A 21,823-nucleotide genomic window follows, 5' to 3' on the forward strand; every position below is an offset into this window, starting at 1 on the left:
TGATGGCAACGATGATGATCTCTGGGTGGAGTGGGGTAAAAGAGGAAACTATTTGATAAAGGTAAGAATTAAGCAGATGGTCCACAGGGAAATCAAGGTCGTAATTTATTTCAAAGTTTCAAAATATTTATATCTTGCATAATTATGACTACACATATCTGACATATACGTAAGGCTAAATTATTGATTCCTTTACGATCTCACTGTATAATGAAAAATTCAGCACTAAATATTTTATTCCCTTTTTTCCTTTTCATGTTATTAATGTACTCTGAGATCTTATTTTTTCCATTATTTTTAAAATTTACATTTTCTTGTTTATTTTACTCTGTATATGGGTCCCATCTTCTTACTCTATCTTCAAACCTCCTTGTTGGTGTTAACTGAGGTCTTGAGTAATGGCTCTTGACTCATTATCTTGTCAAATATATGCATTTGTGTTGAGTCATTTAAGGGGAGGGGATATGAGGGATCCAGAGGAAAGAATACAGATGTTAGTGAAATAACTGATGATATCAGCCATACCACATAGGGCTATCTCTATAAGGATTGAGAAAGTATATTATCCGTTTTATAATTTAAACAATCTGCATTTATATTGTCCATATCTGTATATGGTATGTGACTAATCCTTAATGAATACACATGAATATGCACATACACTGTAAGTGGACTTGGATAGACCTGGTATACTTTAGTCAACGTTGAAAGAGCAAGACAGGTGAAAGAAGCAGCAATGGTTGTTTTATAAGCTATTTAACTAAGTAAGACGAATTTGAGCAAGAGTCAGGTCAAACTTGCTGAGAATATTTATTGCTGCCAGTTGAGATTAACGAAGTGTAGACCGTCTTTGCCAAGAGGAGCACCACCTCATTCTTTTGGCGCTAGGCCTTTGTTGCTGGGCTGTCACAGTCAGGCTGGCGGGATGCCATTGGCCCTTTCTCTGGAACGTCTCGGTGGTGTTGCCTGCTCCCCAGTGACTAGCTTTGCTGCACAGTTTGAAGCCGCTTCATTTTTCTTTTTTGCCTTCGAGCAGCTCTCTGTTTTTTAGTTTTTAAGAAACTATCCTCTAGTTGGTATAGAAAGTTTTCGATTTGTCCAACCTAGAAGAAATAAACAGATACGGCAAGATTCGTTATTGTTTCCCCAGGTTTTGTGTACTTAGGAAAATGGTGAGGAATTTAAAAGTAAACGGCACATACAGGTCCATGTTGGAACAGAACTGGCAGAGACAGATACAATTAAATATAAAAGCCCCCTTTTTGTTTTAATTTCAGGGTCCTTTGTTTTAAGAGCGTGAAGCAGACATGCAGGAATTTGCTTTACCACGCAGTCCTATATATTGGGGATGGGACTGGGGATTATCATCACCTGCTGTCTTTACTGGTCAGTAAAACCAGGGATTTCAAAAAGGAATAAATGGTGGAAAATTATTCAATTTTCTAAAAGAATAATGAAACAAAATCTACTCCCCTCAAAACCAGAGATTCTAGCATTGGTATACCCCTGGCCAACTTGGGAGAAAAATGAATATTCCACATTGTCTTAGCAAGAGCCATTTCTCTTTTAAATCAAAAGTTGAAATAAAATAAGATAAAATAACGATATACAAAACAATAGTTCTTAGAAATAAATTATTTGTCTTTCTCTAAAGAAAACTTATCATTATTCAGTGACAGTTGGTTGAATGTATTATACTATTTGCCAGAGTAAAACAGTTTACGTATATGCTGAGTTGGGCTTTCATGATGAAAAACAATTCATACTTAACCCTGATTCCCAAGACCTGCATATTGTATTAGTCTAAAATCACTCACTGAAGAACCTGTTGTCGTAAAGTTAGCTCAAAGCTAGAGCACTTACTCTTCAAGGTATATTAACATATCGTCTCCTTAAGATAAAAGCACTTTACAAGTTCAATTTTCCAATTTTGAGCTCTACTTTTAAATCACTTGATTTATCATTCAGAGTAATATCCAAAAGATAATTCAGATTGTCAAAAAGAGAGTAATAAATGGTAGCACTCATTTATATGTTATAGTTAGGTCTTATATCACACAAGGTGATGAAAACTGTCCATTGGTTTCCTTAAGAAAATAAGATAATTTATTTAACAATTATAGAAATTGTTATAGAAAACAATTATAGAAAACAATTAAAGAAAACAATTCTTTTTGAAAACCTAAAATTACTTCAGGTAAATTTTTCCAAAAGTACATGTTGTTTATGATATCTGATTATTGCAGCAATCATCAAAATGATTTGACAGAATATTTTTGGATCCTGTCATGAAGTCAATGCATTATTCTATGTATTCCATCCATTTATACTATCCAACTTATATCAAAACCATAAGTAAAAAATTAACATAGAGCACAATCAAAATAAACACGATGGATGGCACTTTACTGTTACTTTGATAGAGTTGATTACTCACTCATGTTATTTGCACTGAAAATGTATGGTTTAAATCAAAGCTCTTTACAATGATAATGTTTGCAGTTAGTCCAAATACAGTTACAATTACAACCCTAATGCAACAAATAAAGCTTCCTTCAATGATACAGAAAAATAATTGTTTTAAAATATCCGTTAGGTGGCTGCTATCTTTTTTAAAAATTGTGTTTATTAAGAGCAGTGTTGACTAACTGGTTTGCCTTTCATTAAGAAAGACAAAGAAGAAACACAAGCTATGTCATTGGAATAGAGTACTGCTGAATTAAACTGGGAGGTCTAGAGTACAGACTATGTACATGTCTCACCTGGCCTAGGTGTTCACCTCCTACCTGGTCTGTCTACATGCTATCCTTTTAACCCATTCTCCTAATAATACTGGAATGATCTTTTTAAATATATATCTGGTCACATTTTCCCCTGCTTAAAATGCCTAAATGGATTCCCAAGCCCTTAACATGATCTACACAGCTCTGCGTGATCTGGTTACACTTCTGTCTCTAATTCTGTCTCCTGTCACTACATTTGCCTTAGCCCTGTGGTACATCTCTCAGTTTTCTAAACACAACCGTGCAGCATTCTCTGCACCCTTGATCTTCCTAATTCTATGCCCTCTGATGGAATACTCCCATTGGAACCCTTACATATCTTCTGGATTTCAGGTTCAACATCAGTGCCTCAGGGACATACTTCTTGATAACGCAGACCAGGTTGGGGCTCTCAGTAACATATTCCCACAGCAGCTGATTCATCTCTTTGCATATTGTAAGTTTTTACTTAATTGTTTGTAATGTTTTATATAATATCTATCTTCCCGTCTGGGCTTGCTCCATAAGGCAGGCAGCTAGGTCCATGGTGTTCACTATTCCCAATAACTAGGATATGGTAGACCCTCAACAATCCTACTCTCTGATGATAGAGCTGAAGACATCAGTGTGTTCAGAAACCAATGTGTTTTTCCATACTCAAAGTGATGACTGGTATGAAGCATATCAGAAGGCTTTCTTTTCTCTTAAAGATTAATCACTTTCATATCCCATCATTCTATTACCATTGTTTAGCTTTGAGTCTAGGCAAGGTAATAACAAGGTGTGGTCTCCATACTTGAAACAGCCAAAAGTAGAAAGGGCACTGGGAAAGGAGTCAGGAGTGTTGAGTTCTGCTCTTGGACTGGCTTGTAATCTTGATCTGTGACACCAGAAAAGTCACTTGGCCTTTCTGAGCTTCAGTTTTCACCAGCCTTTAGTGAAGAAAGGGTTAGCCCGGATAATTTCCAAGGACATACCAAGCCAAAAAATTCCATGATTTTTACCACATCAGATTTAAGTTTGTCCAGTCTTAAGATGTGCCCTTACAATTTTCAAACCAGAGGTTATTCTCTTAGATTATACCATTAGATGAATGACAGACCATGCAGTAAAGTAAGTCAATTTTAGCTTCTGTACTTACTGAAGTGTAGGAGAGCTGCAACATGTTTTTAGTAAAGCTGGTTCTTTATTTTCTTTTTTTAAGTCAAGGAAAGAAAAATGCTGGTTGAAGAGAAAATAGATTCATATAACTAAGAAGAACAGATTGCAAATGATAGAAATTTCTATAAAGCCCTTAGGGAAATAAAACACAAAGAAATATGCAAGCATGTAAGGAAGGAAATGAGCCACTTTTTGGAGCAGAGGCCTTATTAGACCTTCTTTTTAGTGTAGGGTCTACTTGCTTAACTATATCAGATAGTCTCCTTGGTCATTCTGAGTCTAATTTTCCCATTTGCAAAATGGGCAGATAACATTTTCTTGTCTATCTGTGCGCCAATGCTGACTTGGCATTACTGAAATGTGGATATCAGACCAAATGAGTTTGTAGAGAATTTAGGGATTCCAGATGATTGAGGGGAACTGAAGGTCTCAGTAAAAGGGCAGATTCTCACCTGTCATATGGTTGTCAATCATAATCCTCATCAAAGAGTTAGGAAATTGTTATCAACTATTTCTGAGGATTTTTAAATTCTTATGCACAGAAGTCTGTCAGTCATGACTTACTGTGGAGTCAAAAGTTCAGAACAAAGATGACTTTGAAACCGTAAAAGAGAAGACAGCCTGAGAAGTACAGGAGATTTCAAAGTTGAAATTCTAACAGTACAAAAACAAATAATACCAATTAGGAAGAAATGTGGAGGTAACTAAATAGACCAATATGTATTACAGGAAAATTTCTAGTCAGCTCAGATCTCAAAGGAAGTACTTTCATTCTTTCATGCAAATATTTATTAAACATCTACTATGTACAATATTTGGCACTGTACTAAGGTGATAAGCAAAAATATCGAGATGGTTGTTTATGAGGAACTCATATTCACATAGGAGACACAGTTAATGAAAACATGATTGCAACAAAGCATGAATGTTTATATAAGAATTATGTACAAAAAGTTCTGTTAGCAAAAATGTCAGAACAGTGAGTTCTATCTGAAGGAATGTGGAAGTGTATTGGAGGTGATAGGAGCTGGGTCTTTGCCAGGACAAGAAACTCATTCCAGACAGAGGAAATGGCATCCATAAAAGCAAGGTTGTGAAAGAACATGGGCTATTTGGTAGGGGTGGGTCACATAGCATAGATGTGGGCATGGGGGGACAGAGAGTAGAGATATACACAGCAAGAAATATAGATTGGGGTCAGCTTATAAAAAGTTGAAAAATACTTAGCTGTGTGGTTAGGAAGATAAATCTGGTGCATTGCATGGGGTGGAATGCAGCCAGGGAGACTAGAAGCAGGTGGATCAATTAGGGCCCAGTGCAATATGACATGAAAAATACTATTGGGGCCTGCATCAAGGATTTAAGAGACGTTTGGGAAGTAAGAGCTATAGTCTTGATGAAAAATTCTGTGTTGGGGTTAGAAGGCAAGCAGAATTAGTAATGACTGTGAAGTTTCTCATTTGAGACATTGATGGTATCTTAATGAGGTAAGGAATAAAATTCAACGAACAGTTTTAGGGAAAAAGGATGAGTTTGATTAGTGACAAATGTAAGAGGTAGAAAAAGGTCACATAATCAGGAATGCGTTAAAAAAAAATGGACCTATAATAATAGCCTAGTACTAGGCTAAAAGTCAGAATGATGAAAACTCCTAATGGAAAAGAAAAAACAACCCACTATTTTGTAGTTTACCACGTGAAAAGCATTTTGGCAGTTAAACAGTCCCAAGAAAGACAAACAAAAAATGACGCTTTCAGTTATTCAGAACAAAAAGGTGGTCATGGCAGAGAGACAGCCTGCTGGGTCAAAGTCAGATATATCTGGGTTGGAATCCCAGCTCCAGCATGTTCTTGGTGACTCTTGGGCAAACTTATTTAATTCCTTGGAACCCAAGTTTCTTCATCGTCAATTGCTTCACAGGGTCCTAATGAGATAAATTAAACAATTTATGTGAAGTATTTGCATAGGTTTGAATTGCTATTATTTAGTGGTAGTATTAATACTTGAATCTGGAAGTGTATGCCCAGTAAATAGAAAAAAACACAAATAAATAAAACATACCTATAAAAGTGAAATAAAATTAAAAGCTAAACAACTTTATCTAATAGTCCTTGTGTTTTTGACCTCCACTCTGTGGAGGTTGCTGCCTCAGTAACTGTGCTAAGTGTAGGTGTTTGACATACTTTAAAGTCTTGTGATTAGGTCTCAGAATTCCACTATATAACAGACAAAATTAAGAGGGGGCAGAGAAAGGAGTGGGAAGATATGAGTTTCTGATAGTACATATTAGCTGCAAATTCAATGTAAATCAACAGTATTCCCCGATTACCCAAAACTGATCTGATTATAGACTACAGTATTTAAAATGTGTCTCAAAGGGGGCAGTAGTTTTTTCCCTTTTCTGGTCAGGTCCTGTCTCATCTGGGTTATCATGCTCGGTTCTGGGTATGTCCAGGGTCTTAACTCCAAATTGTATGATGAAACGTTGGAGGATCTGGAGGTGTTTACTGGGGAGAAGAGAAAACATAACAGGAATCTGTGATATCTTTAGGTATATCAGCATTGTGATGTGAAGGGATGATGAATTTGTTTTGTGTTAGTTTATACATTTGAAAGAGTACTATCTAGAATTACGAGTTTGATTCTCAGTTTTTTCACTGGTGATGTGACTTAAATTCTGAACTTTAATTTTCTCATCTCTAGTATAAATAACAAATTAATAATCAGAGTCTATTTACAGGGTTTTTGTGAGGATTAAATGGCTTGATGTTTGTGGAAAGCTCTTCATAAATGTCTGAGTCCTCCACAAAGATTATAATAGCACATTGTGTAGTGCCTGGTGGTTTCATAATAGGTTCTCAATAAATATTTGTTGAAGTGATAAACAGCTGAATGAGTAGTTAAATGAGTAAAAAAGTAGATATTATATTAATATTTTCACAACTGTATAAAAAATGGAAGGGGTTTTAGGGTAAGGTATAGTGACCCTCATCACCAGAGACTGGAAATCAAACATTAGATGACTTTTTTGGCAGGTATGAATTATTTGGGTCATGTGTGAGCCGGGGGTTGGATTAAAGAAGCTTTTAACATCCATTCCAACTTTAAGGTACTACTTTAATGATGTTTAGTTTGGCCTGGATTCACTCTACAGAAATGTGCTCAGTGGAAGAAGGACACACTGCAATTTGCCTTGTACCACATTGGAGAAGCACTATGGAAATGAGAGGGATCTAACCACTTCTGTTGCTGTAGTTTTGTATATAATGAAAGGTATCGAACTGGTTGATATAAACACCCATGGATACTAGGGTTCTCAGTACTTCGTTCTATTTTACTTATAAAATGATCATATCTATAAGACCTATATCTTTTTCTCCAGATGTGTCAATATTTTATCTTGCATCCAAAGGACCCCTATTACGGATTAGCTTAACACTAGAAGGTAGTTTATAGCACGCTTTCTTTCTTACCCTATTAACTGCTTCAGATTATTCAATCATCAGATAATTCGTTTTCTCAGTTAATGATTTTTTTAGCATATCGAAACTTAAGATTTTTCTACTAGATCCCAGGATAAAATGCAACATTTTTACAGATTAAAATGTTTTCCCACATAGAACCACTTCATAGTCACTTTCAGTATAGGCGTGATAAAAAGTACTTGAATATTTTCTCCAATAATCTTTTACTATAAAATTGGTTTGTATCTTATGTGTAGGTGGGAAGTATGGGGATGCCCTGAGGTCAGGAGACCCTCTGTTCACTTGAGAGCTTTCTTGTGAAGGAGGATTGCTGCTGACTCACTCTCATTTTGTGGGGCTGACTGTGACTTCATTTGCACACAGATCCAACCTATTTTCATTTGGTAATTGAAGGCATGTGAGCCAGAGGTGAAAACAATAGACCAGTTTCCATTTCTTATGCAAAGGCTGGCCATGAGACCAAGGGCATTGCTGGGGGAGAAACTGAGTTTTAGAACATAGAGAGTTAGAAATGGGGACAAACTAAGGAAAAAAAATGACAAGAAGCTCAACACAAGCAAAGCTGATGAGAGATGATAACAGAAAGGGACACGCAGCCATGGCCTAATAGAGCTTTGGAAGGGGAGTCATTCAGATGTGGTGAGGGGAGGGAGAGTCACTGTGAAGATCTGGGTGGCCCTTTCCCTCCCAGAGTCATTTAAAATGAAACACTACTGGGATGAGTTGAATTTCGTTCCCTCAAAATTCCTATGTTGAGGTCTTAACCCCCAGTATTTCAGGATGTACCCTTATTTGGAGATAGGGTTTTTATAGAGGCCATCAAGTTAAAATGAGGTCTTTAGGGTGGTCCTTAACCCAAAATGACTAGATAACAGGATATTGGGACACAGTCACTCACACAGGGAGACTACCTTATGAAGATGAAGGCAGTGGTTGAGGTGATGCTCCTACAGCCAAGGTATGATAAAGATTGCCAGCAAACCACCAGAAACGAGGGGAGAGGCATGGAACTGATTCTTCCTCACAGCCCTCAGAAGGTACCAACCCTGCTGACACTTTGAATTTGGACAATCAACCTCCAGAACTGCGATGATAAACTTCTATTGTTCAAGCCACTCAGTTTGTGGTACTTTGTTACAGCAGTGTTAGCAAATTAATACAGCTATAGACAGTCCCTGACTTATGATGGTTCGACTCATAATTTTTCGACTTTATGATGGTGCAAAAACGATATGCATTCAGTAGAGACCGTATTTTGAATTTTGGTCTTTTCCTGGGCTAGCAGTATGGGGTCTGATACTCCTGTGATGCTGGGCAGCCACAGTGAGCTGCAGCGCCCCGTCAGCCACGTGACCCGAGGGTAAACAACCCATACACTTATAACCATCCTGTCCCCATACAACCATCCTAGTTTTCACTTTCAGTACAGTACTCAGTACCGTAAATTACATGAGCTACTCAATACTTATTATAAAATAGGCTTTGTGTTAGATGATCTTGCCCAACTGTAGGCTAATTTAAGTGTTCTGAGCACATTTAAGGTAGGCTAGACTAAGCTATGATGTTCAGAAGGTTAGGTGTATTAAATAATTTCCAACTTACAGTATTTTTAATTTATGATGGGTTTATTGAAATGAAACCCCAATGTAAGTTGAGGAGATCTGTACTAAGCCATATAGCTCAATTAAGTTCTAATTTTCCCCCCATACATAACTTTGATGATTTCTACCTTTCACTTTTCCTGTCAGTTAATGCTCCCTACTTTGTTGGTGCCTCCTGCACAGGCTTAGTATACACCTTGGGAAACAGTGTAGTTTCTTTCCAATAATGGCAATTAGAGGAGGTTGATCTCAAACATAAACGCATGGGTAAATTATGTGGAGAAGGAAGACACTGGGCTTGAAATGGGACTTCCTATTGGATTTCATGTAGTCTGGATTTAGGAGAGAAGATTAGGTATGTTTGTACATGTTCATGCATCAGGAATTGGGTGAGGATTTTTTTGTTTTTAATTAAAAATTTTTAAAAAAGGGAAGGATTTTTTTAAAAATTAATTTATTTATGGCTGTGTTGGGTCTTCGTTTCTGTGCGAGGGCTTTCTCTAGTTGTGGCAAGCAGGGGCCACTCTTCATCGCGGTGCGCGTGCCTCTCACTATCGCGGCCCCTCGTTGCGGAGCACAGACTCCAGACGCACAGGCTCAGTAATTGTGGCTCACGGGCCCAGTTGCTCCGCGGCATGTGGGATCTTCCCAGACCAGGGCTCGAACCCGTGTCCCCTGCATTGGCAGGCAGATTCTCAACCACTGCGCCACCAGACATGCTTTTAAAGATGTCTTTTAAGAAGACAAAAGATAGATGAAATAAGGGGCTTCCCTGGTGGCGCAGTGGTTGAGAATCTGCCTGCTAATGCAGGGGACACGGGTTCGAGCCCTGGTCTGGGAAGATCCCACATGCCACGGAGCAGCTGGGCCCGTGAGCCACAATTGCTGAGCCTGCGCGTCTGGAGCCTGTGCCCCGCGACGGGAGGGGCCGCGATAGAGAAAGGCCCGCGCACCGCGATGAAGAGCGGTCCCCGCACCGCGATGAAGAGTGGCCCCCGCTTGCCGCAACTGGAGAAAGCCCTCGCACGAACCGAAGACCCAACACAGCCAAAAATAAATAAATAAATAAATAAATAAATAAGAAAATCCTTAAAAAAAAAAAAAAAAAAAAAAAAAAAAAAAAAAGATAGATGAAATAAGAATTGGATCCTCAGGAATAAATATGTTTCTATGACTGTAGTGGTGGTTACAGAACGAGGATGTTTTTCCAGCGGTTAGCGGTGTGGACCACAGAGGATTTGTTAACATTAGTTTCCTTGCTCTGTTCCAGTTTAGTTTCCAGACCAAATGCTTTTAAATATTTATCATCCAAAATGGTTTGAATTTTAATTCTTATTAGAATGACAATTGTTTTTAAACAGGCTTGAAATTAATTTCTAAAATAAACTTAGTTTCTGAAACGGAGTTGTTTCTGCTATTCATAATATATCAGTTTCCTTTAGCTTTTGGCTAGCATTCAAACAAATAAGCCTCATATTTCTCCATTTAAATTTAGTGAATTTTGTATGTTAGTTGGTATTTTAGTCATAAAAGTACAATGTGGAAATCTAAGTCATCTACCTGTGATATGTTACAAAATGTGCAAAAAACTTCCTGCTAAACTGTATTACCAAGTCCTAATTGAAAATTCCCATAATGATAGCACTTTAAAGAAATTATGTTTAGTATACAGTTAAAGCGCAATTATGAAACCTTGCTATCACTTCGTTCACGAAACAATGTATCATGGCTTTTTAAAATTTTAGTTTTTGGGACTTCCCTGGTGTTCCAGTGGCAAAGAATCCGCCTTCCAATGCAGGGGACGCGGGTTTGATCCCTGGTGGGGGAACTAAGATCCCACGTGCCGCAGGGCAACTAAGCCTGCACACCACAACTACTGAGCTCTCGAGCCTCAACTAGAGAGCCTGTGTGCTGCAAACTACAGAGACCACGTGCTCTGGAGCCCACGCCACAACTAAAGAAGAGAAAACCCGCATGCCACAACTAGAGAGAAGCCTGTGTGCCGCCGTGAAGAGCCCACATCCCCCAACGAGCGCCGCAGCAAAAGATCCCATGTGCTGCAACGAAGATCCTGCGTGCCGCAACGAAGAAACAACACAGCCAAATAAATATTTTAAAAAATAAAATAAAATAAAATTTTATTTTATTTTTTAAAATTTTTATTTTTTAAAATATTTATTTTTCCATATTTAATGGCATAATTAAGGTTTGAGTATATATTTTTTAAACTTTTTATTTTGAGATAATTGCAGATTCACATGCATCAGTAAGAAGTAATACAGGAAGAATCTGTGTATTCTTTATCAGTTTGCCCCAATGGTAACATCTTGCAAAACTTTGGTAGAATATTACAGCCAGGATATTGACACTGATACAGTCAAGATATAGAACAGTTCCATCACCACAAGATCTCTTGTGTTGCCCTTTTATAGCCACACCCACTTTCCTCCTGGCTCCACCTCCTTAACCTCTGGCAACCACTAATCTTGTTCATTTCTATAATTTTTTCATTTTAAGAAGGTTGTATAAATGGAATCATATAGTATATAACTCCATTAGTCTCTGGGGATTTATTCAGTTTGTTGTGTGTATCAACAGTTTGTTTCTTTTTATTGCTGAGTAGTATTCCATGGTATGGATGCACCACAGTTTAATGATTCACTCTTTGAAGGATATCTAGATTACTTCCAATTTTTGGCTATTATAAATTAAGTTGCTATGAACATTTGTTTACAGGTTTTTGTGTGAACATTAGACTTCATTTCCCTGGGATAAATAAATGCCTAGGAGTATAATTGCTAAGTCATTTGTTAGTTGCATAATTAGTTTTTTAAAGAAACTGTCATATAGTTTCCCTCAGTGGCTGTATTGTTTTACATTCCCACCAGCAGTGTATGAGTGACCCAATTTCTCTGCATTGACACCAGCATTTAGTGCTGCTACTAATTTTTATTTTAGCCACTTTGATAGGTGTGGAGTGATTTATTGCATTGCGGTTTTAATTTGCATTTCCCTAATAGCTAATGATATTGAATATGTTTTAATGTGCTTATTTGACATTCTCTTTGGTGAAATGTCTATTCATGTCTTTTCCCCACTTTCAAATTGAATTAACTTTTTAATTTTTTATGGTTGAATTTTGAGAGTTCTTTATAAATCAAAATACTTGTCTTTTTTTGGGCATGTGGTTTGCAAATATTTTCTGTCATTCTGTAACTTGTCTTTTCATCCTTTTAAACAGAATCTTTCACAGAGCAAAAGTTCTCAATTTTGATGAAGTCTAATTTATCAATTAGATTTTTATGGATCATACTTTTGGTGTCAAGTCTAAGAATGCTTTGCATAGACTAAGATTCCAAAGATTTTCTCCTATGTTTTTTTCTAAAAGTTTCACATTTTGAGTCAATTTTTGTATCAAGTGTCAGACTTAGGTCAAGTTTTTTGTTTGTTTTTTGGTTTGTTTTTACCTACAGATGTACAAATACTCTTGCACCATTTATTGAAAAGCCTATCTTTTGCTTTATTGAATTGCTTTTGTGCCTTTATAAAAAAATCAATTGAGCATATTTATATGAATTTACTTATGGTTTTCAATTTTGTTTCATTGATCTTTGTGTCTATCATTCCACTAATACCACAGAGTCTTGATTACTGTAGCTATATAAAAAGTTTTGAAATCCAGTAGACTGATTCCTTTCAGTTCACTCTTTTTCTAAAGTGTCTTAGCTATTCTGTTTACTGTGGCTTTCCATAAATTTTAAAATAGTCTTGTCTTTATGAAAATTCTTGCAGAGATTTTAATAGGAATTGCATTAAACCATCAATTTTGAGAGATTGATGTCTATACTATGTTGAGTCTTCCAATCCATGAACACAGCATGGCTCTCCATTTATTTAGATCTTTGCTTTCTTTCGTTACAGTTTCGTAGTTTTCAGTATACAAGTCCTGTGTATGTTTTGTTAGAATTACACCAAAGCATTTCACTTTTTCTGAAATTTGTATATGGTACTATATTTAACATTTTACTGTCCCTGATTATTGCTAGTATATTGAAATACAATTGAGTTTTGTATGTTTACCTTGTAACCTTAATGAACTCACTTATTTTAAGAATTTTTTTTTTTGGTTTACTTTTTTTTTGTTTTTCTGTGTTGACAATAATACTTACATTATTGACGAAGTTTTATTTTTTCCTTCCCGATCTATATGCCTTTTCTTCCTTTCTCTTGCCTTTCTGCAATAGTTGGAATTTCTAGCACAATGTTGAATAAGAGTGCTGAGAGCAGACATCCTTGTCTTGTTCCTGATTTTAGGGAGAAAGCATTTAGTCTTTCACAATTAAGTATGTTAGTTCTAGGGTTTTTGTAGATGCTATTTAACAATTTGAGGAGATCCTCTTCTATTTGTAGTTGTCTGAGAGTTTTTATCATGAATGGGTGTTAAGTTTTGTCAATTTTTTAATGCATCAATTAATATGATTATGTGATTTTTTTTTCTGTATTTTGTTGATATGGTAGATTACATTGAATTTTAAATATTCAAATAGCCTTGTTTGCATCTCTGGAATGAACTTCACTTGGTTATGGCATATAATTCTTTTAATATATTGCTGAATTCTATTTGCTAACATTGTAAAAATTTTAAAAAAGATTTTTGCAAGTATATTCATAAGAGATATTAGTTTTCAGGGTTTTGGGGTTTTTTTTTTCTTTGGTTTTGGTTTTTTTTTTTTTTGGTACTGTTTTTGTCTGTTTGGTATCAGGTAATACTAACTTTATAGCATGAATTGGAGAGTGCTTCCTTCTCTTATACCTTTTGAAAGAGATTGTGTAGAACTGGTGTCAAACCAGCTGGGCTTAAAGATTTCTTTTGGAGGAGTTTAAAATTATGAATTAAATGTCATTAATAGTTACAGAGTGATTCAACTTATTTCATATTGGGTGAGTTATGGTACTTTGTGTTTCTTGAGAAATAGGTACATTTCATCTACATTGTTAAATTTTTATGTGTAGAGTTGATTGTAGTAGTCCCTTATTATAATTTTGATGTCTGCAGGGTCTATAGTGATATCCTATTTCATTCCTGATATGGATGATTTTGTCTTCTCTCTTTTTTCCTTCATTAGTCTTACAAGAGGTTTGTAAATTTTATTGATCTGTTCAAAGAACCAGCTCTTTGTTTCATTGATTTTCTCTATTTTTCTGTTTTCCATTTCATTGGTTTCTAGCCTTACCTTTATTATTTCCTTTTATATTTCTGTTTTGGGTTTATTTTGCTCTTCTTTTACTAGGTTTTTGAGTCAAGGCTTCAATTATTGATTTGAGATTTTTTTCCTCTTTTATAATGTATGCATTTGGTGTTCTAAATTTCTCTTTCAGTGCTGTTTTAGCTGTATCCCACAAATATTTATATGTTATATTTTAATTTTCATTCAATTCAGTGTATTTTTTCACTTTCCTTGATACTTCTTTTTTGTTTCATGGACTATTCAAGTATTTAGAACATTTCCTGTTATCTTTTTATTATTGATCTCTAGTTTGATTCTGCTGCAGTTGAAGAAAACCTTCCTTAATATTTCAGTTTTTAAAAATCTGTCAAAGTTCATTTATGGCCCAGGATATGGTCTATTTTGGTATATGTTCTGTGGACACTTGAAAAGATGTGTATTCTGCTGTTAGTGGATGGATTATTTTATAAATGTTGGTTAGATCCCATTGGTTGATGGTGTTATTGAGTTCTATATCCTTGCTGATTTTTCTGTTTACTTGTTCTATCAACTGTTGAGAGAGAGGGTTTGAAATCTCCAACTATAATTGTGGACATGTCTATTTTTCCTTTTAGTCCCTTGAGTTTTTGTTTCATATATTTTGCAGCCCTGTTGTTTGGTGCATACACATTTAGGATTGCTATGTCTTCTTGGTGGACTGATTCTTTTATTATTACATAATGTTTCTCTCTGTAATGTCCTCTCTGTCTCTGATCACTTTCTTTTCTCTGAAGTCTACTTTGTCTGATATTGATATAGCCACTACTGCTTTCCTTATATTAATATTTGTATGGTATATCTTTTTACCTTTGATTTTTAGCCTGCCTATGTCATTATATTTGAAGTGAATTTGTAGACAGCATACAGTTGGATTATAATTTTAAATCAATTTTGCCAGTTTGTGTCTTTTAATTCTTGTATTTAGACCATTTACATTTAATATAATTGTTGGTATGTTAGGACTTAGTTTGTCATTTTATTTTTTGCTTTCTTTTTGTTCTCTTTGGTTTTTGCTTCTCTTTTTTTCCCTTACCTTCCTATGGATACTTGAACATTTTTTATAATTTCATTTTAATATATTTAGAGTGTTTTTAGTCTATTTTTTATATAACATATTTAGTAGTTGTTCTAGGATAATCAGATATTTTCAGTCTACTGGTGTCTTTGTTTTAGGTTCTATTGAAGTTAAGAAACCTTGCCTTTTTAAATGTCTCTTTACCTTCCTTCATTTATTTTTTCTCCTTTCTTAGTATATTAGTTATACTTCTTTTTTTTTTTTTTGACTTTTTTTAGTGGTTGACCTAGAGTTTGCAATATGCATTCACAACTAATCTAAGTCTACTCTCAAACAACACTATACCACTACACAGGTAGTGTCAGTACTGTATAATAATAAAATAATCCTAATTCCTTTCTCTAGTCCCTTGTATCATTGCTGTCATTCATTTTATTTATATATAAGCAAACAAGCATTTGTATTATATATACATATATGTATAACATATATTATATATGTACATATATATGTATTATAAAACACACACACCTAAAACATATATATAAGCATATGTAATTGAATATATTGTTGCTATTATTAAATTATTTATTTATTTATTTATTTCTGGCTGTGTTGGGTCTTCGTTTCTGTGCGAGGGCTTTCTCTAGTTGCGGCGAGCGGGGGCCACTCTTCATCGCGGTGCGCAAGCCTCTCACTATCGTGGCCTCTCTTGTTGCGGAGCACAGGCTCCAGATGCGCAGGCTCAGCAGTTGTGGCGCACGGGCTTAGTTGCTCCGCGGCATGTGGGATCTTCCCAGACCAGGGCTCGAACCCGTGTCCCCTGCATCGGCAGGCAGATTCTCAACCACTGCGCCACCAGGGAAGCCCTATTGTTGCTATTATTATTACACATCTTTTCTTGCATGCTGTCTACTTTATCCATTAGAGTCCTTACTGTATTAATCATTGTTGTGTTAAATTTCTAGTCTGATAATTACAACATCTCTGCCATATCTGCTTCTGATGATTGCTTTTTCTCTTCAAATTGTGTTTTTGGCCTTTTGGTATGCATTGTAATTTTTTTCTTGATAGCTGGACATGATGTACTGGGTAAAAGAAACTGCTATAAATAGACCTTTAGTAATGTGGTCCTCAGTTGTGAGGGGAGGGGAAGCATTCTATAGTCCTATGATTAGGTTTTAGTCTTTTAGTGAGCCCATGCTTCTGGACTGTGAACTTCACAAGTGTTCCTCAGTTTTTTTCTCCCCCCTTAGGTGGGACAGAATGGCTAGTGTGGGCTGGAGTTAGGTATTTTCCTTCCCCAGGTAAGTTAGGCCCTGATAATATCCCAGAAGATGAGGCTCTGTTTAACTAGTTTCCTCTGAGGGCAAGACTTGCTAAGAAGAAAAGAGTGCTCTGGCATATTTCAGAGTGGTTCCTTTTCCCCTCCTCCTCCCAGAGGCCCAAGGGTATTTTTCTCTGATATTTACAGTGAGAACCTGGTTGAGCTCCTGGAGGTAAATCTCATAATATTGTGTGACTCCCTCTATGACTGAGTCCCCCTAGAGTTTTTTTTTTTTTTTTTTTAATATTTTATTTTTGGCTGTGTTGGGTCTTCGTTTCTGTGTGAGGGCTTTCTCCAGTTGTGGCGAGCGGGGTCCACTCTTCATCGCGGTGCGCAGGCCTCTCACCATTGCGGCCTCCCTTGTTGCGGAGCACAGGCTCCAGACGCGCAGGCTCAGTAGTTGTGGCTCATGGGCCCAGTTGCTCCGCGGCATGTGGGATCTTCCCAGACCAGGGCTCGAAGCCGTGTCCCCTGCATTGGCAGGCAGATTCTCAACCACTGCGCCACCAGGGAAGCCCCCCCCCTAGAGTTTATAATACTCAGAGTTGTTGGCACAGCAATTTGTCAGTTATAATTCCAGCTTTCCAACCCCAGCACTGGTTCCCATGGCAGTTTCTGCTCACAAGTCTCTGCTCCAGAAAGCCACATCTCCCTGCATTCACCTGTTAGTCTCTCCCTTCTTGGGAGCAGTGATTTGTCCTGTCTTGTCCACTCTCCTATTTGCCCAAGAAGGGTTATTGATTTTTTCAGTCTGTTCAGCTTTTTACTTGTTTTTAGGATGGAGTGGTGAATTCCAAGCTGCTTATATGTGGAACTGAAAAACAGAACTCCACGTATATTTAGAATCACATTACACTGTTATTATTTTTGCTTGCACCGTCAAACATAATGAAGAGGACAGTCTATTGTTTTTACTCATACTTCTGCTTTCTGTGTTCTTTCATTTTTCTTGATATTTTACAGTTCTTTCTTTTATTGTTTCCTTTCTATTTAGAGAACTTCCTTCAGCCATTTTTTAGGGTAAGTTATCTGATGACAAATTCTCTTAGTTTCCTTCATCTAAGAATGTCTTGATTTTCTCTTCATTCCTGAAAGATATTTTTGTTCAGTATAGCATTCTGTGTTGACAATTCTTTTCTTTCAGTATTTGAAAAATGTGCCACTTATTTTTGGCCCCCACATATTTTACTGAAAAATCCACTGTCGTTCGAATTGTTTTTCCCCTATAGTTAGTGAATCATTTCTTTTTTTGCTGCTTTCAAGATCTTTCTTTGTCTTTAAGGTTTAGAAGTTAGACTATGCTGCATCCTGGTGTGAATTTGAGTTTATCCAGTTTGGGATTCACTCAAATTCTTTTTTTTTAAAAAATTAATTAATTAATTTATTTTTGGCTGTGTTGAGTCTTCCTTGCTGCTCACGGGCTTTCTCTAGTTGTGGTGAGCGGGGGCTTCTCTCTGTTGCAGTGCGCAGGCTTCTCATTGCAGTGGCTTCTCTTGTTGCAGAGCATGGGCTCTAGGCACACGGGCTTCAGTAGTTGTGGCTCGCGGGCTCTAGAGCGCAGGCTCAGTAGTTGTGGTGCATGGGCTTAGTTGCTCTGTGACATGTGGGATCTTCCCAGACCAGGGCTTGAACCCGTGTCCCCTCCATTGGCAGGCGGATTCTTAACCACTGTGCCACCAGAGAAGCCCCTCAAATTCTTGAATCTATAGTTTTCTGTCTTTTGCCAAATTATGGAGGTTTTCAGCTATTATTTCTTTGGGTACTTTTTCATTCCTGTCCATTTTCTCCTGTCCTTCTGGGATTCTGTTAACATGAATATTAGATTTTTTGTTTTAGACTCACAGCTCCTTGAGGATCTTTTCATTTTTTTTTTCAGTCTATTTTCTCTGTTGTTCCAATTGGATAATTTATATTGTCTTATCTTCAGTTCATTGATTCTTTCCTCTTTCCCCTTCATTCTGATGTTGAGCCCCTCCATTGACTTTCTTATTTTGGTTATTGTATTTTGCAGTTCTAAAATTTCTATTTGGTTCTTCTTAAGTCTTCTATTTCTTTGCTGAGATTCTCTATTTTTTTATTGAGGTATAGTTGATTTACAATATTATATTAGTCTCAGGTATACAATGTAGTGATTTGAAATTTTTATGGATTATACTTCATTTATAGTATAAACTATTAGCTATATTCCCTGTGCTGTACAATATATCATTATAGCTTATTTTATACGTAGTAGTTTGTACCTCTTAATCCCCTACCTCTATCTGCCCCTCCCCCCTTCCCTCTAGTATGTTTTCTGTATCTGTGAGTTTGTTTCTTTTTTGTTATATTCATTTTTTTGTGTTTTAGATTCCACATATAAATGATATCAGACTATTTGTCTTTCTCTGACATTTCACTAAGCATAATACCCTCTAGGTCCATCCATGTTATTGTAAATGGCAAAATTTCATTCTTTTTGATGGCTGAGTGGTATTCCATTGTTTGTGTGTGTGTGTGTATGTGTGTGTGTGTGTGTGTATATATATATATATATATATATATACACACACACACACCATATCTTTCTTATCCATTCATCTGTTGATGGGCATTTAGGTTGCTTCCATATCTTGGCTATTGTAAATAATGCTGCTATGAACATTGGGATGCATGTATTATTTCAAATGAGTGTCTTCGTTTTTTTGGGATCTATACCCAGAAGTATGGAATTGCTGGATCATATGCAGTCCTACTTTTAGTTTTTTGAGGAACTTCCATACTGTTTTCCATAGTGGTTGCACCAATTTACATTCCCACCAACAGTGTACAAGGGTTCCCTTTTCTCCACACCTCACCAACACTGAACACATACTTGTGTTCAAAAAGAACACAAATAACATTCTGACAGATGTGAAGTGATATCTCACTGTGATTTTGATTTGCATTTCCCTGATGATTAGAGATGTTGAGCATCTTTCCATGTGCTTGTTGGCCATCTGTATGTCTTCTTTGGAAAATGTCTATTCATGTCTTCTGCCCATTTCTTAATCAGGTTTTTTTTTTATATTAAGTTGTATGAGCTGTTTATATATTTTTGGATATTAACCTGTTATTAGTTATATTATTTGCAAATATTTTTCACTCATTCAGTAGGTTGCCTTTTTGTTTTGTTGATGGTTTCCTTTGCTATGCAAAAGCTTTTAAGTTTAATTAGGTCCCATTTGTTTAGTTTTGCTTTTGCTTCCTTTGGCTTAGGAGACAGATCCAAAAAAATTTTGCTACAATTTATGTCAAAGAATGTTCTGCCTGTTTTCTTCTAGAAGATTTGTGCTTTCCAGTCTTATATTTAGGTCTTTAATCTATTTTGAGTTTATTTTTCTATATGGTGTGAGAAAATGTTCTAATTACATTGTTTCACATGTAGCTGTTCCAGTTTTCCCAGCACCACTTTTTAAAAATTATTTTTTTAAATTTTTATTGAAATATAGTTGATTTACAATGTTGTGTTAGTTTCAGATGTAAAGCAAAGTGATTCAGTTATACATATATATGTATAACTTTCAGATTCTTTTCCATTATAGCTTATTACAAGATATTGAGTATAGTTCCTTGTGCTATACAGTAGGTTCTTGTTGGTTATCTATTTTATATATAGTAGTGTATATATTTTAATCCCAAACTCCTAATTTATCCCTCCCCTCTCCTTTCCATTTAGTAACCATACGTTTGTTTTCTATGTCTGTGAGTCTATTTGTCTTGTAAATAAGTTCATTTGTATCATTGTTTTAGATTCCATATATAAGAGATATCATGTGATATTTGACTTTCTCCATCTGACTTACTTCACTTATTATGATAATTGCTAGGTCCATCCATGCTGCTGAAAGTTGCATTATTTCATTCTTTTTTATGGCTGAGTGATATTCCATTGTGGATATATATATATATATATATATATATATATATATATATATATATCCTCCACATCTTTATCCATTCATCTGTTGATGGACACTTGGGTCACTACCATGTCTTGGCTATTGTAAATAGTGCTGCAGTGAACATTGGGGTGCATGTGTCTTTTCAAAGTATGGTTTTCTCCAGATATATGCTCAGGAGTAGGATTGCTGGATCATATGTGTTAATTCTGTTTTTAGTTTCTTAAGGAACCTCCATACTGTTCTCCATAGTGGCTGTACCAATTTACATTCCCACCAGCAGTGTAGGAGGGTTCCCATTTCTCCACACCCTCTCCAACATTTATTATTTCTAGACTTTTTGATCATGGCCATTCTGACCGGTGTGACGTGGTACATTATTGCAGTTTTCATTTGCATTTTCTAATAATTAGTGATGTTGAGCATCATTTCATGCGCCTATTGGCCATCTGCATGTCTTCTTTGGAGAAATGTCTATTTAGATTTTCTACCCAATTTTGGATTGGGTTGTTTGTTTTTTTGATATTGAGCTGTATGAGCTGTCTGTATATTTTGGAAATTAATCCCTTGTTGGTTCCATTGTTTGCAAATATTTTCTCCCATTCTGTAGGTTCTCTTTTTGTTTGTTGATGATTTCCTTTGCTTGTTATTAAGTCCCGATTTTTTCTGGCTGTGTTCTTGTTTCTTTCTGACTTTTTAGAAGAGTGCTCTGCAAGTTCCTTCTCTTGTTAGCCTCTTGCTCTCAAAGGAAGATTAATAAAAGGAAGTCATCTTTAGAACAGTGGCTGGCTGTCTGTGCCAGACACATCGAGGAACACGTGAATCAAGGGTGAGGGTCGTCTTGACTCCAAATCCAGATAGTAGCTCCTCAGACATCGTACCAGGGATGTGGAGTGGGTGTCTCCTTGGGTGTCAACCTCAGTCTCTCGGGGATGGCTGATGGGCCGGAGGACTTGGGAGCTTAAAGCTCAAATCAAATCAGCTAGGTCCAAGCCCAGATTCCATTTCTAGGGCAAGTGGTGGTGGTTATTTAGGAGACTGGAGAGATGCAGGAAGCAGAGGGCAGCTGAGATGGGGGAGCTGACAAGCCTGAATGGCAGTGTGCATATCCTTCACTTGCTGAGGCCTCCATGGACCACGACCCATGGAGATGTTGCTGCCATGAGGTCGCAGAGGCAGGGATGGGGGGAGGGGTTCACTGCTGCCTCAAAGCCTGGGCCCAGCTGGTGGGTGGCCATGGTGAGGGCTCCGGGGCTCCGTGGGACACAGCCCTTAGCCTGTCTCCAGA

General features: G+C 36.6%; 1 protein-coding gene across 1 annotated transcript in view; it reads right to left on the bottom strand.

Annotated features, from left to right (window-relative positions):
* Positions 1-980: 980 nt before the first annotated feature.
* Positions 981-21,823, bottom strand: part of SPATA16 (spermatogenesis associated 16) — a 236,080-nt gene continuing 215,237 nt past the window's right edge. Inside the window, exon 10 of the mRNA XM_057544841.1 lies at positions 981-1,103. Coding sequence (XP_057400824.1) covers positions 981-1,103 — 123 coding nt within the window. The remainder of the gene's footprint in view (positions 1,104-21,823) is intronic.

Source organism: Balaenoptera acutorostrata, chromosome 4 (assembly GCF_949987535.1).
Source record: "Balaenoptera acutorostrata chromosome 4, mBalAcu1.1, whole genome shotgun sequence".
Taxonomy (NCBI): domain Eukaryota; kingdom Metazoa; phylum Chordata; class Mammalia; order Artiodactyla; family Balaenopteridae; genus Balaenoptera; species Balaenoptera acutorostrata.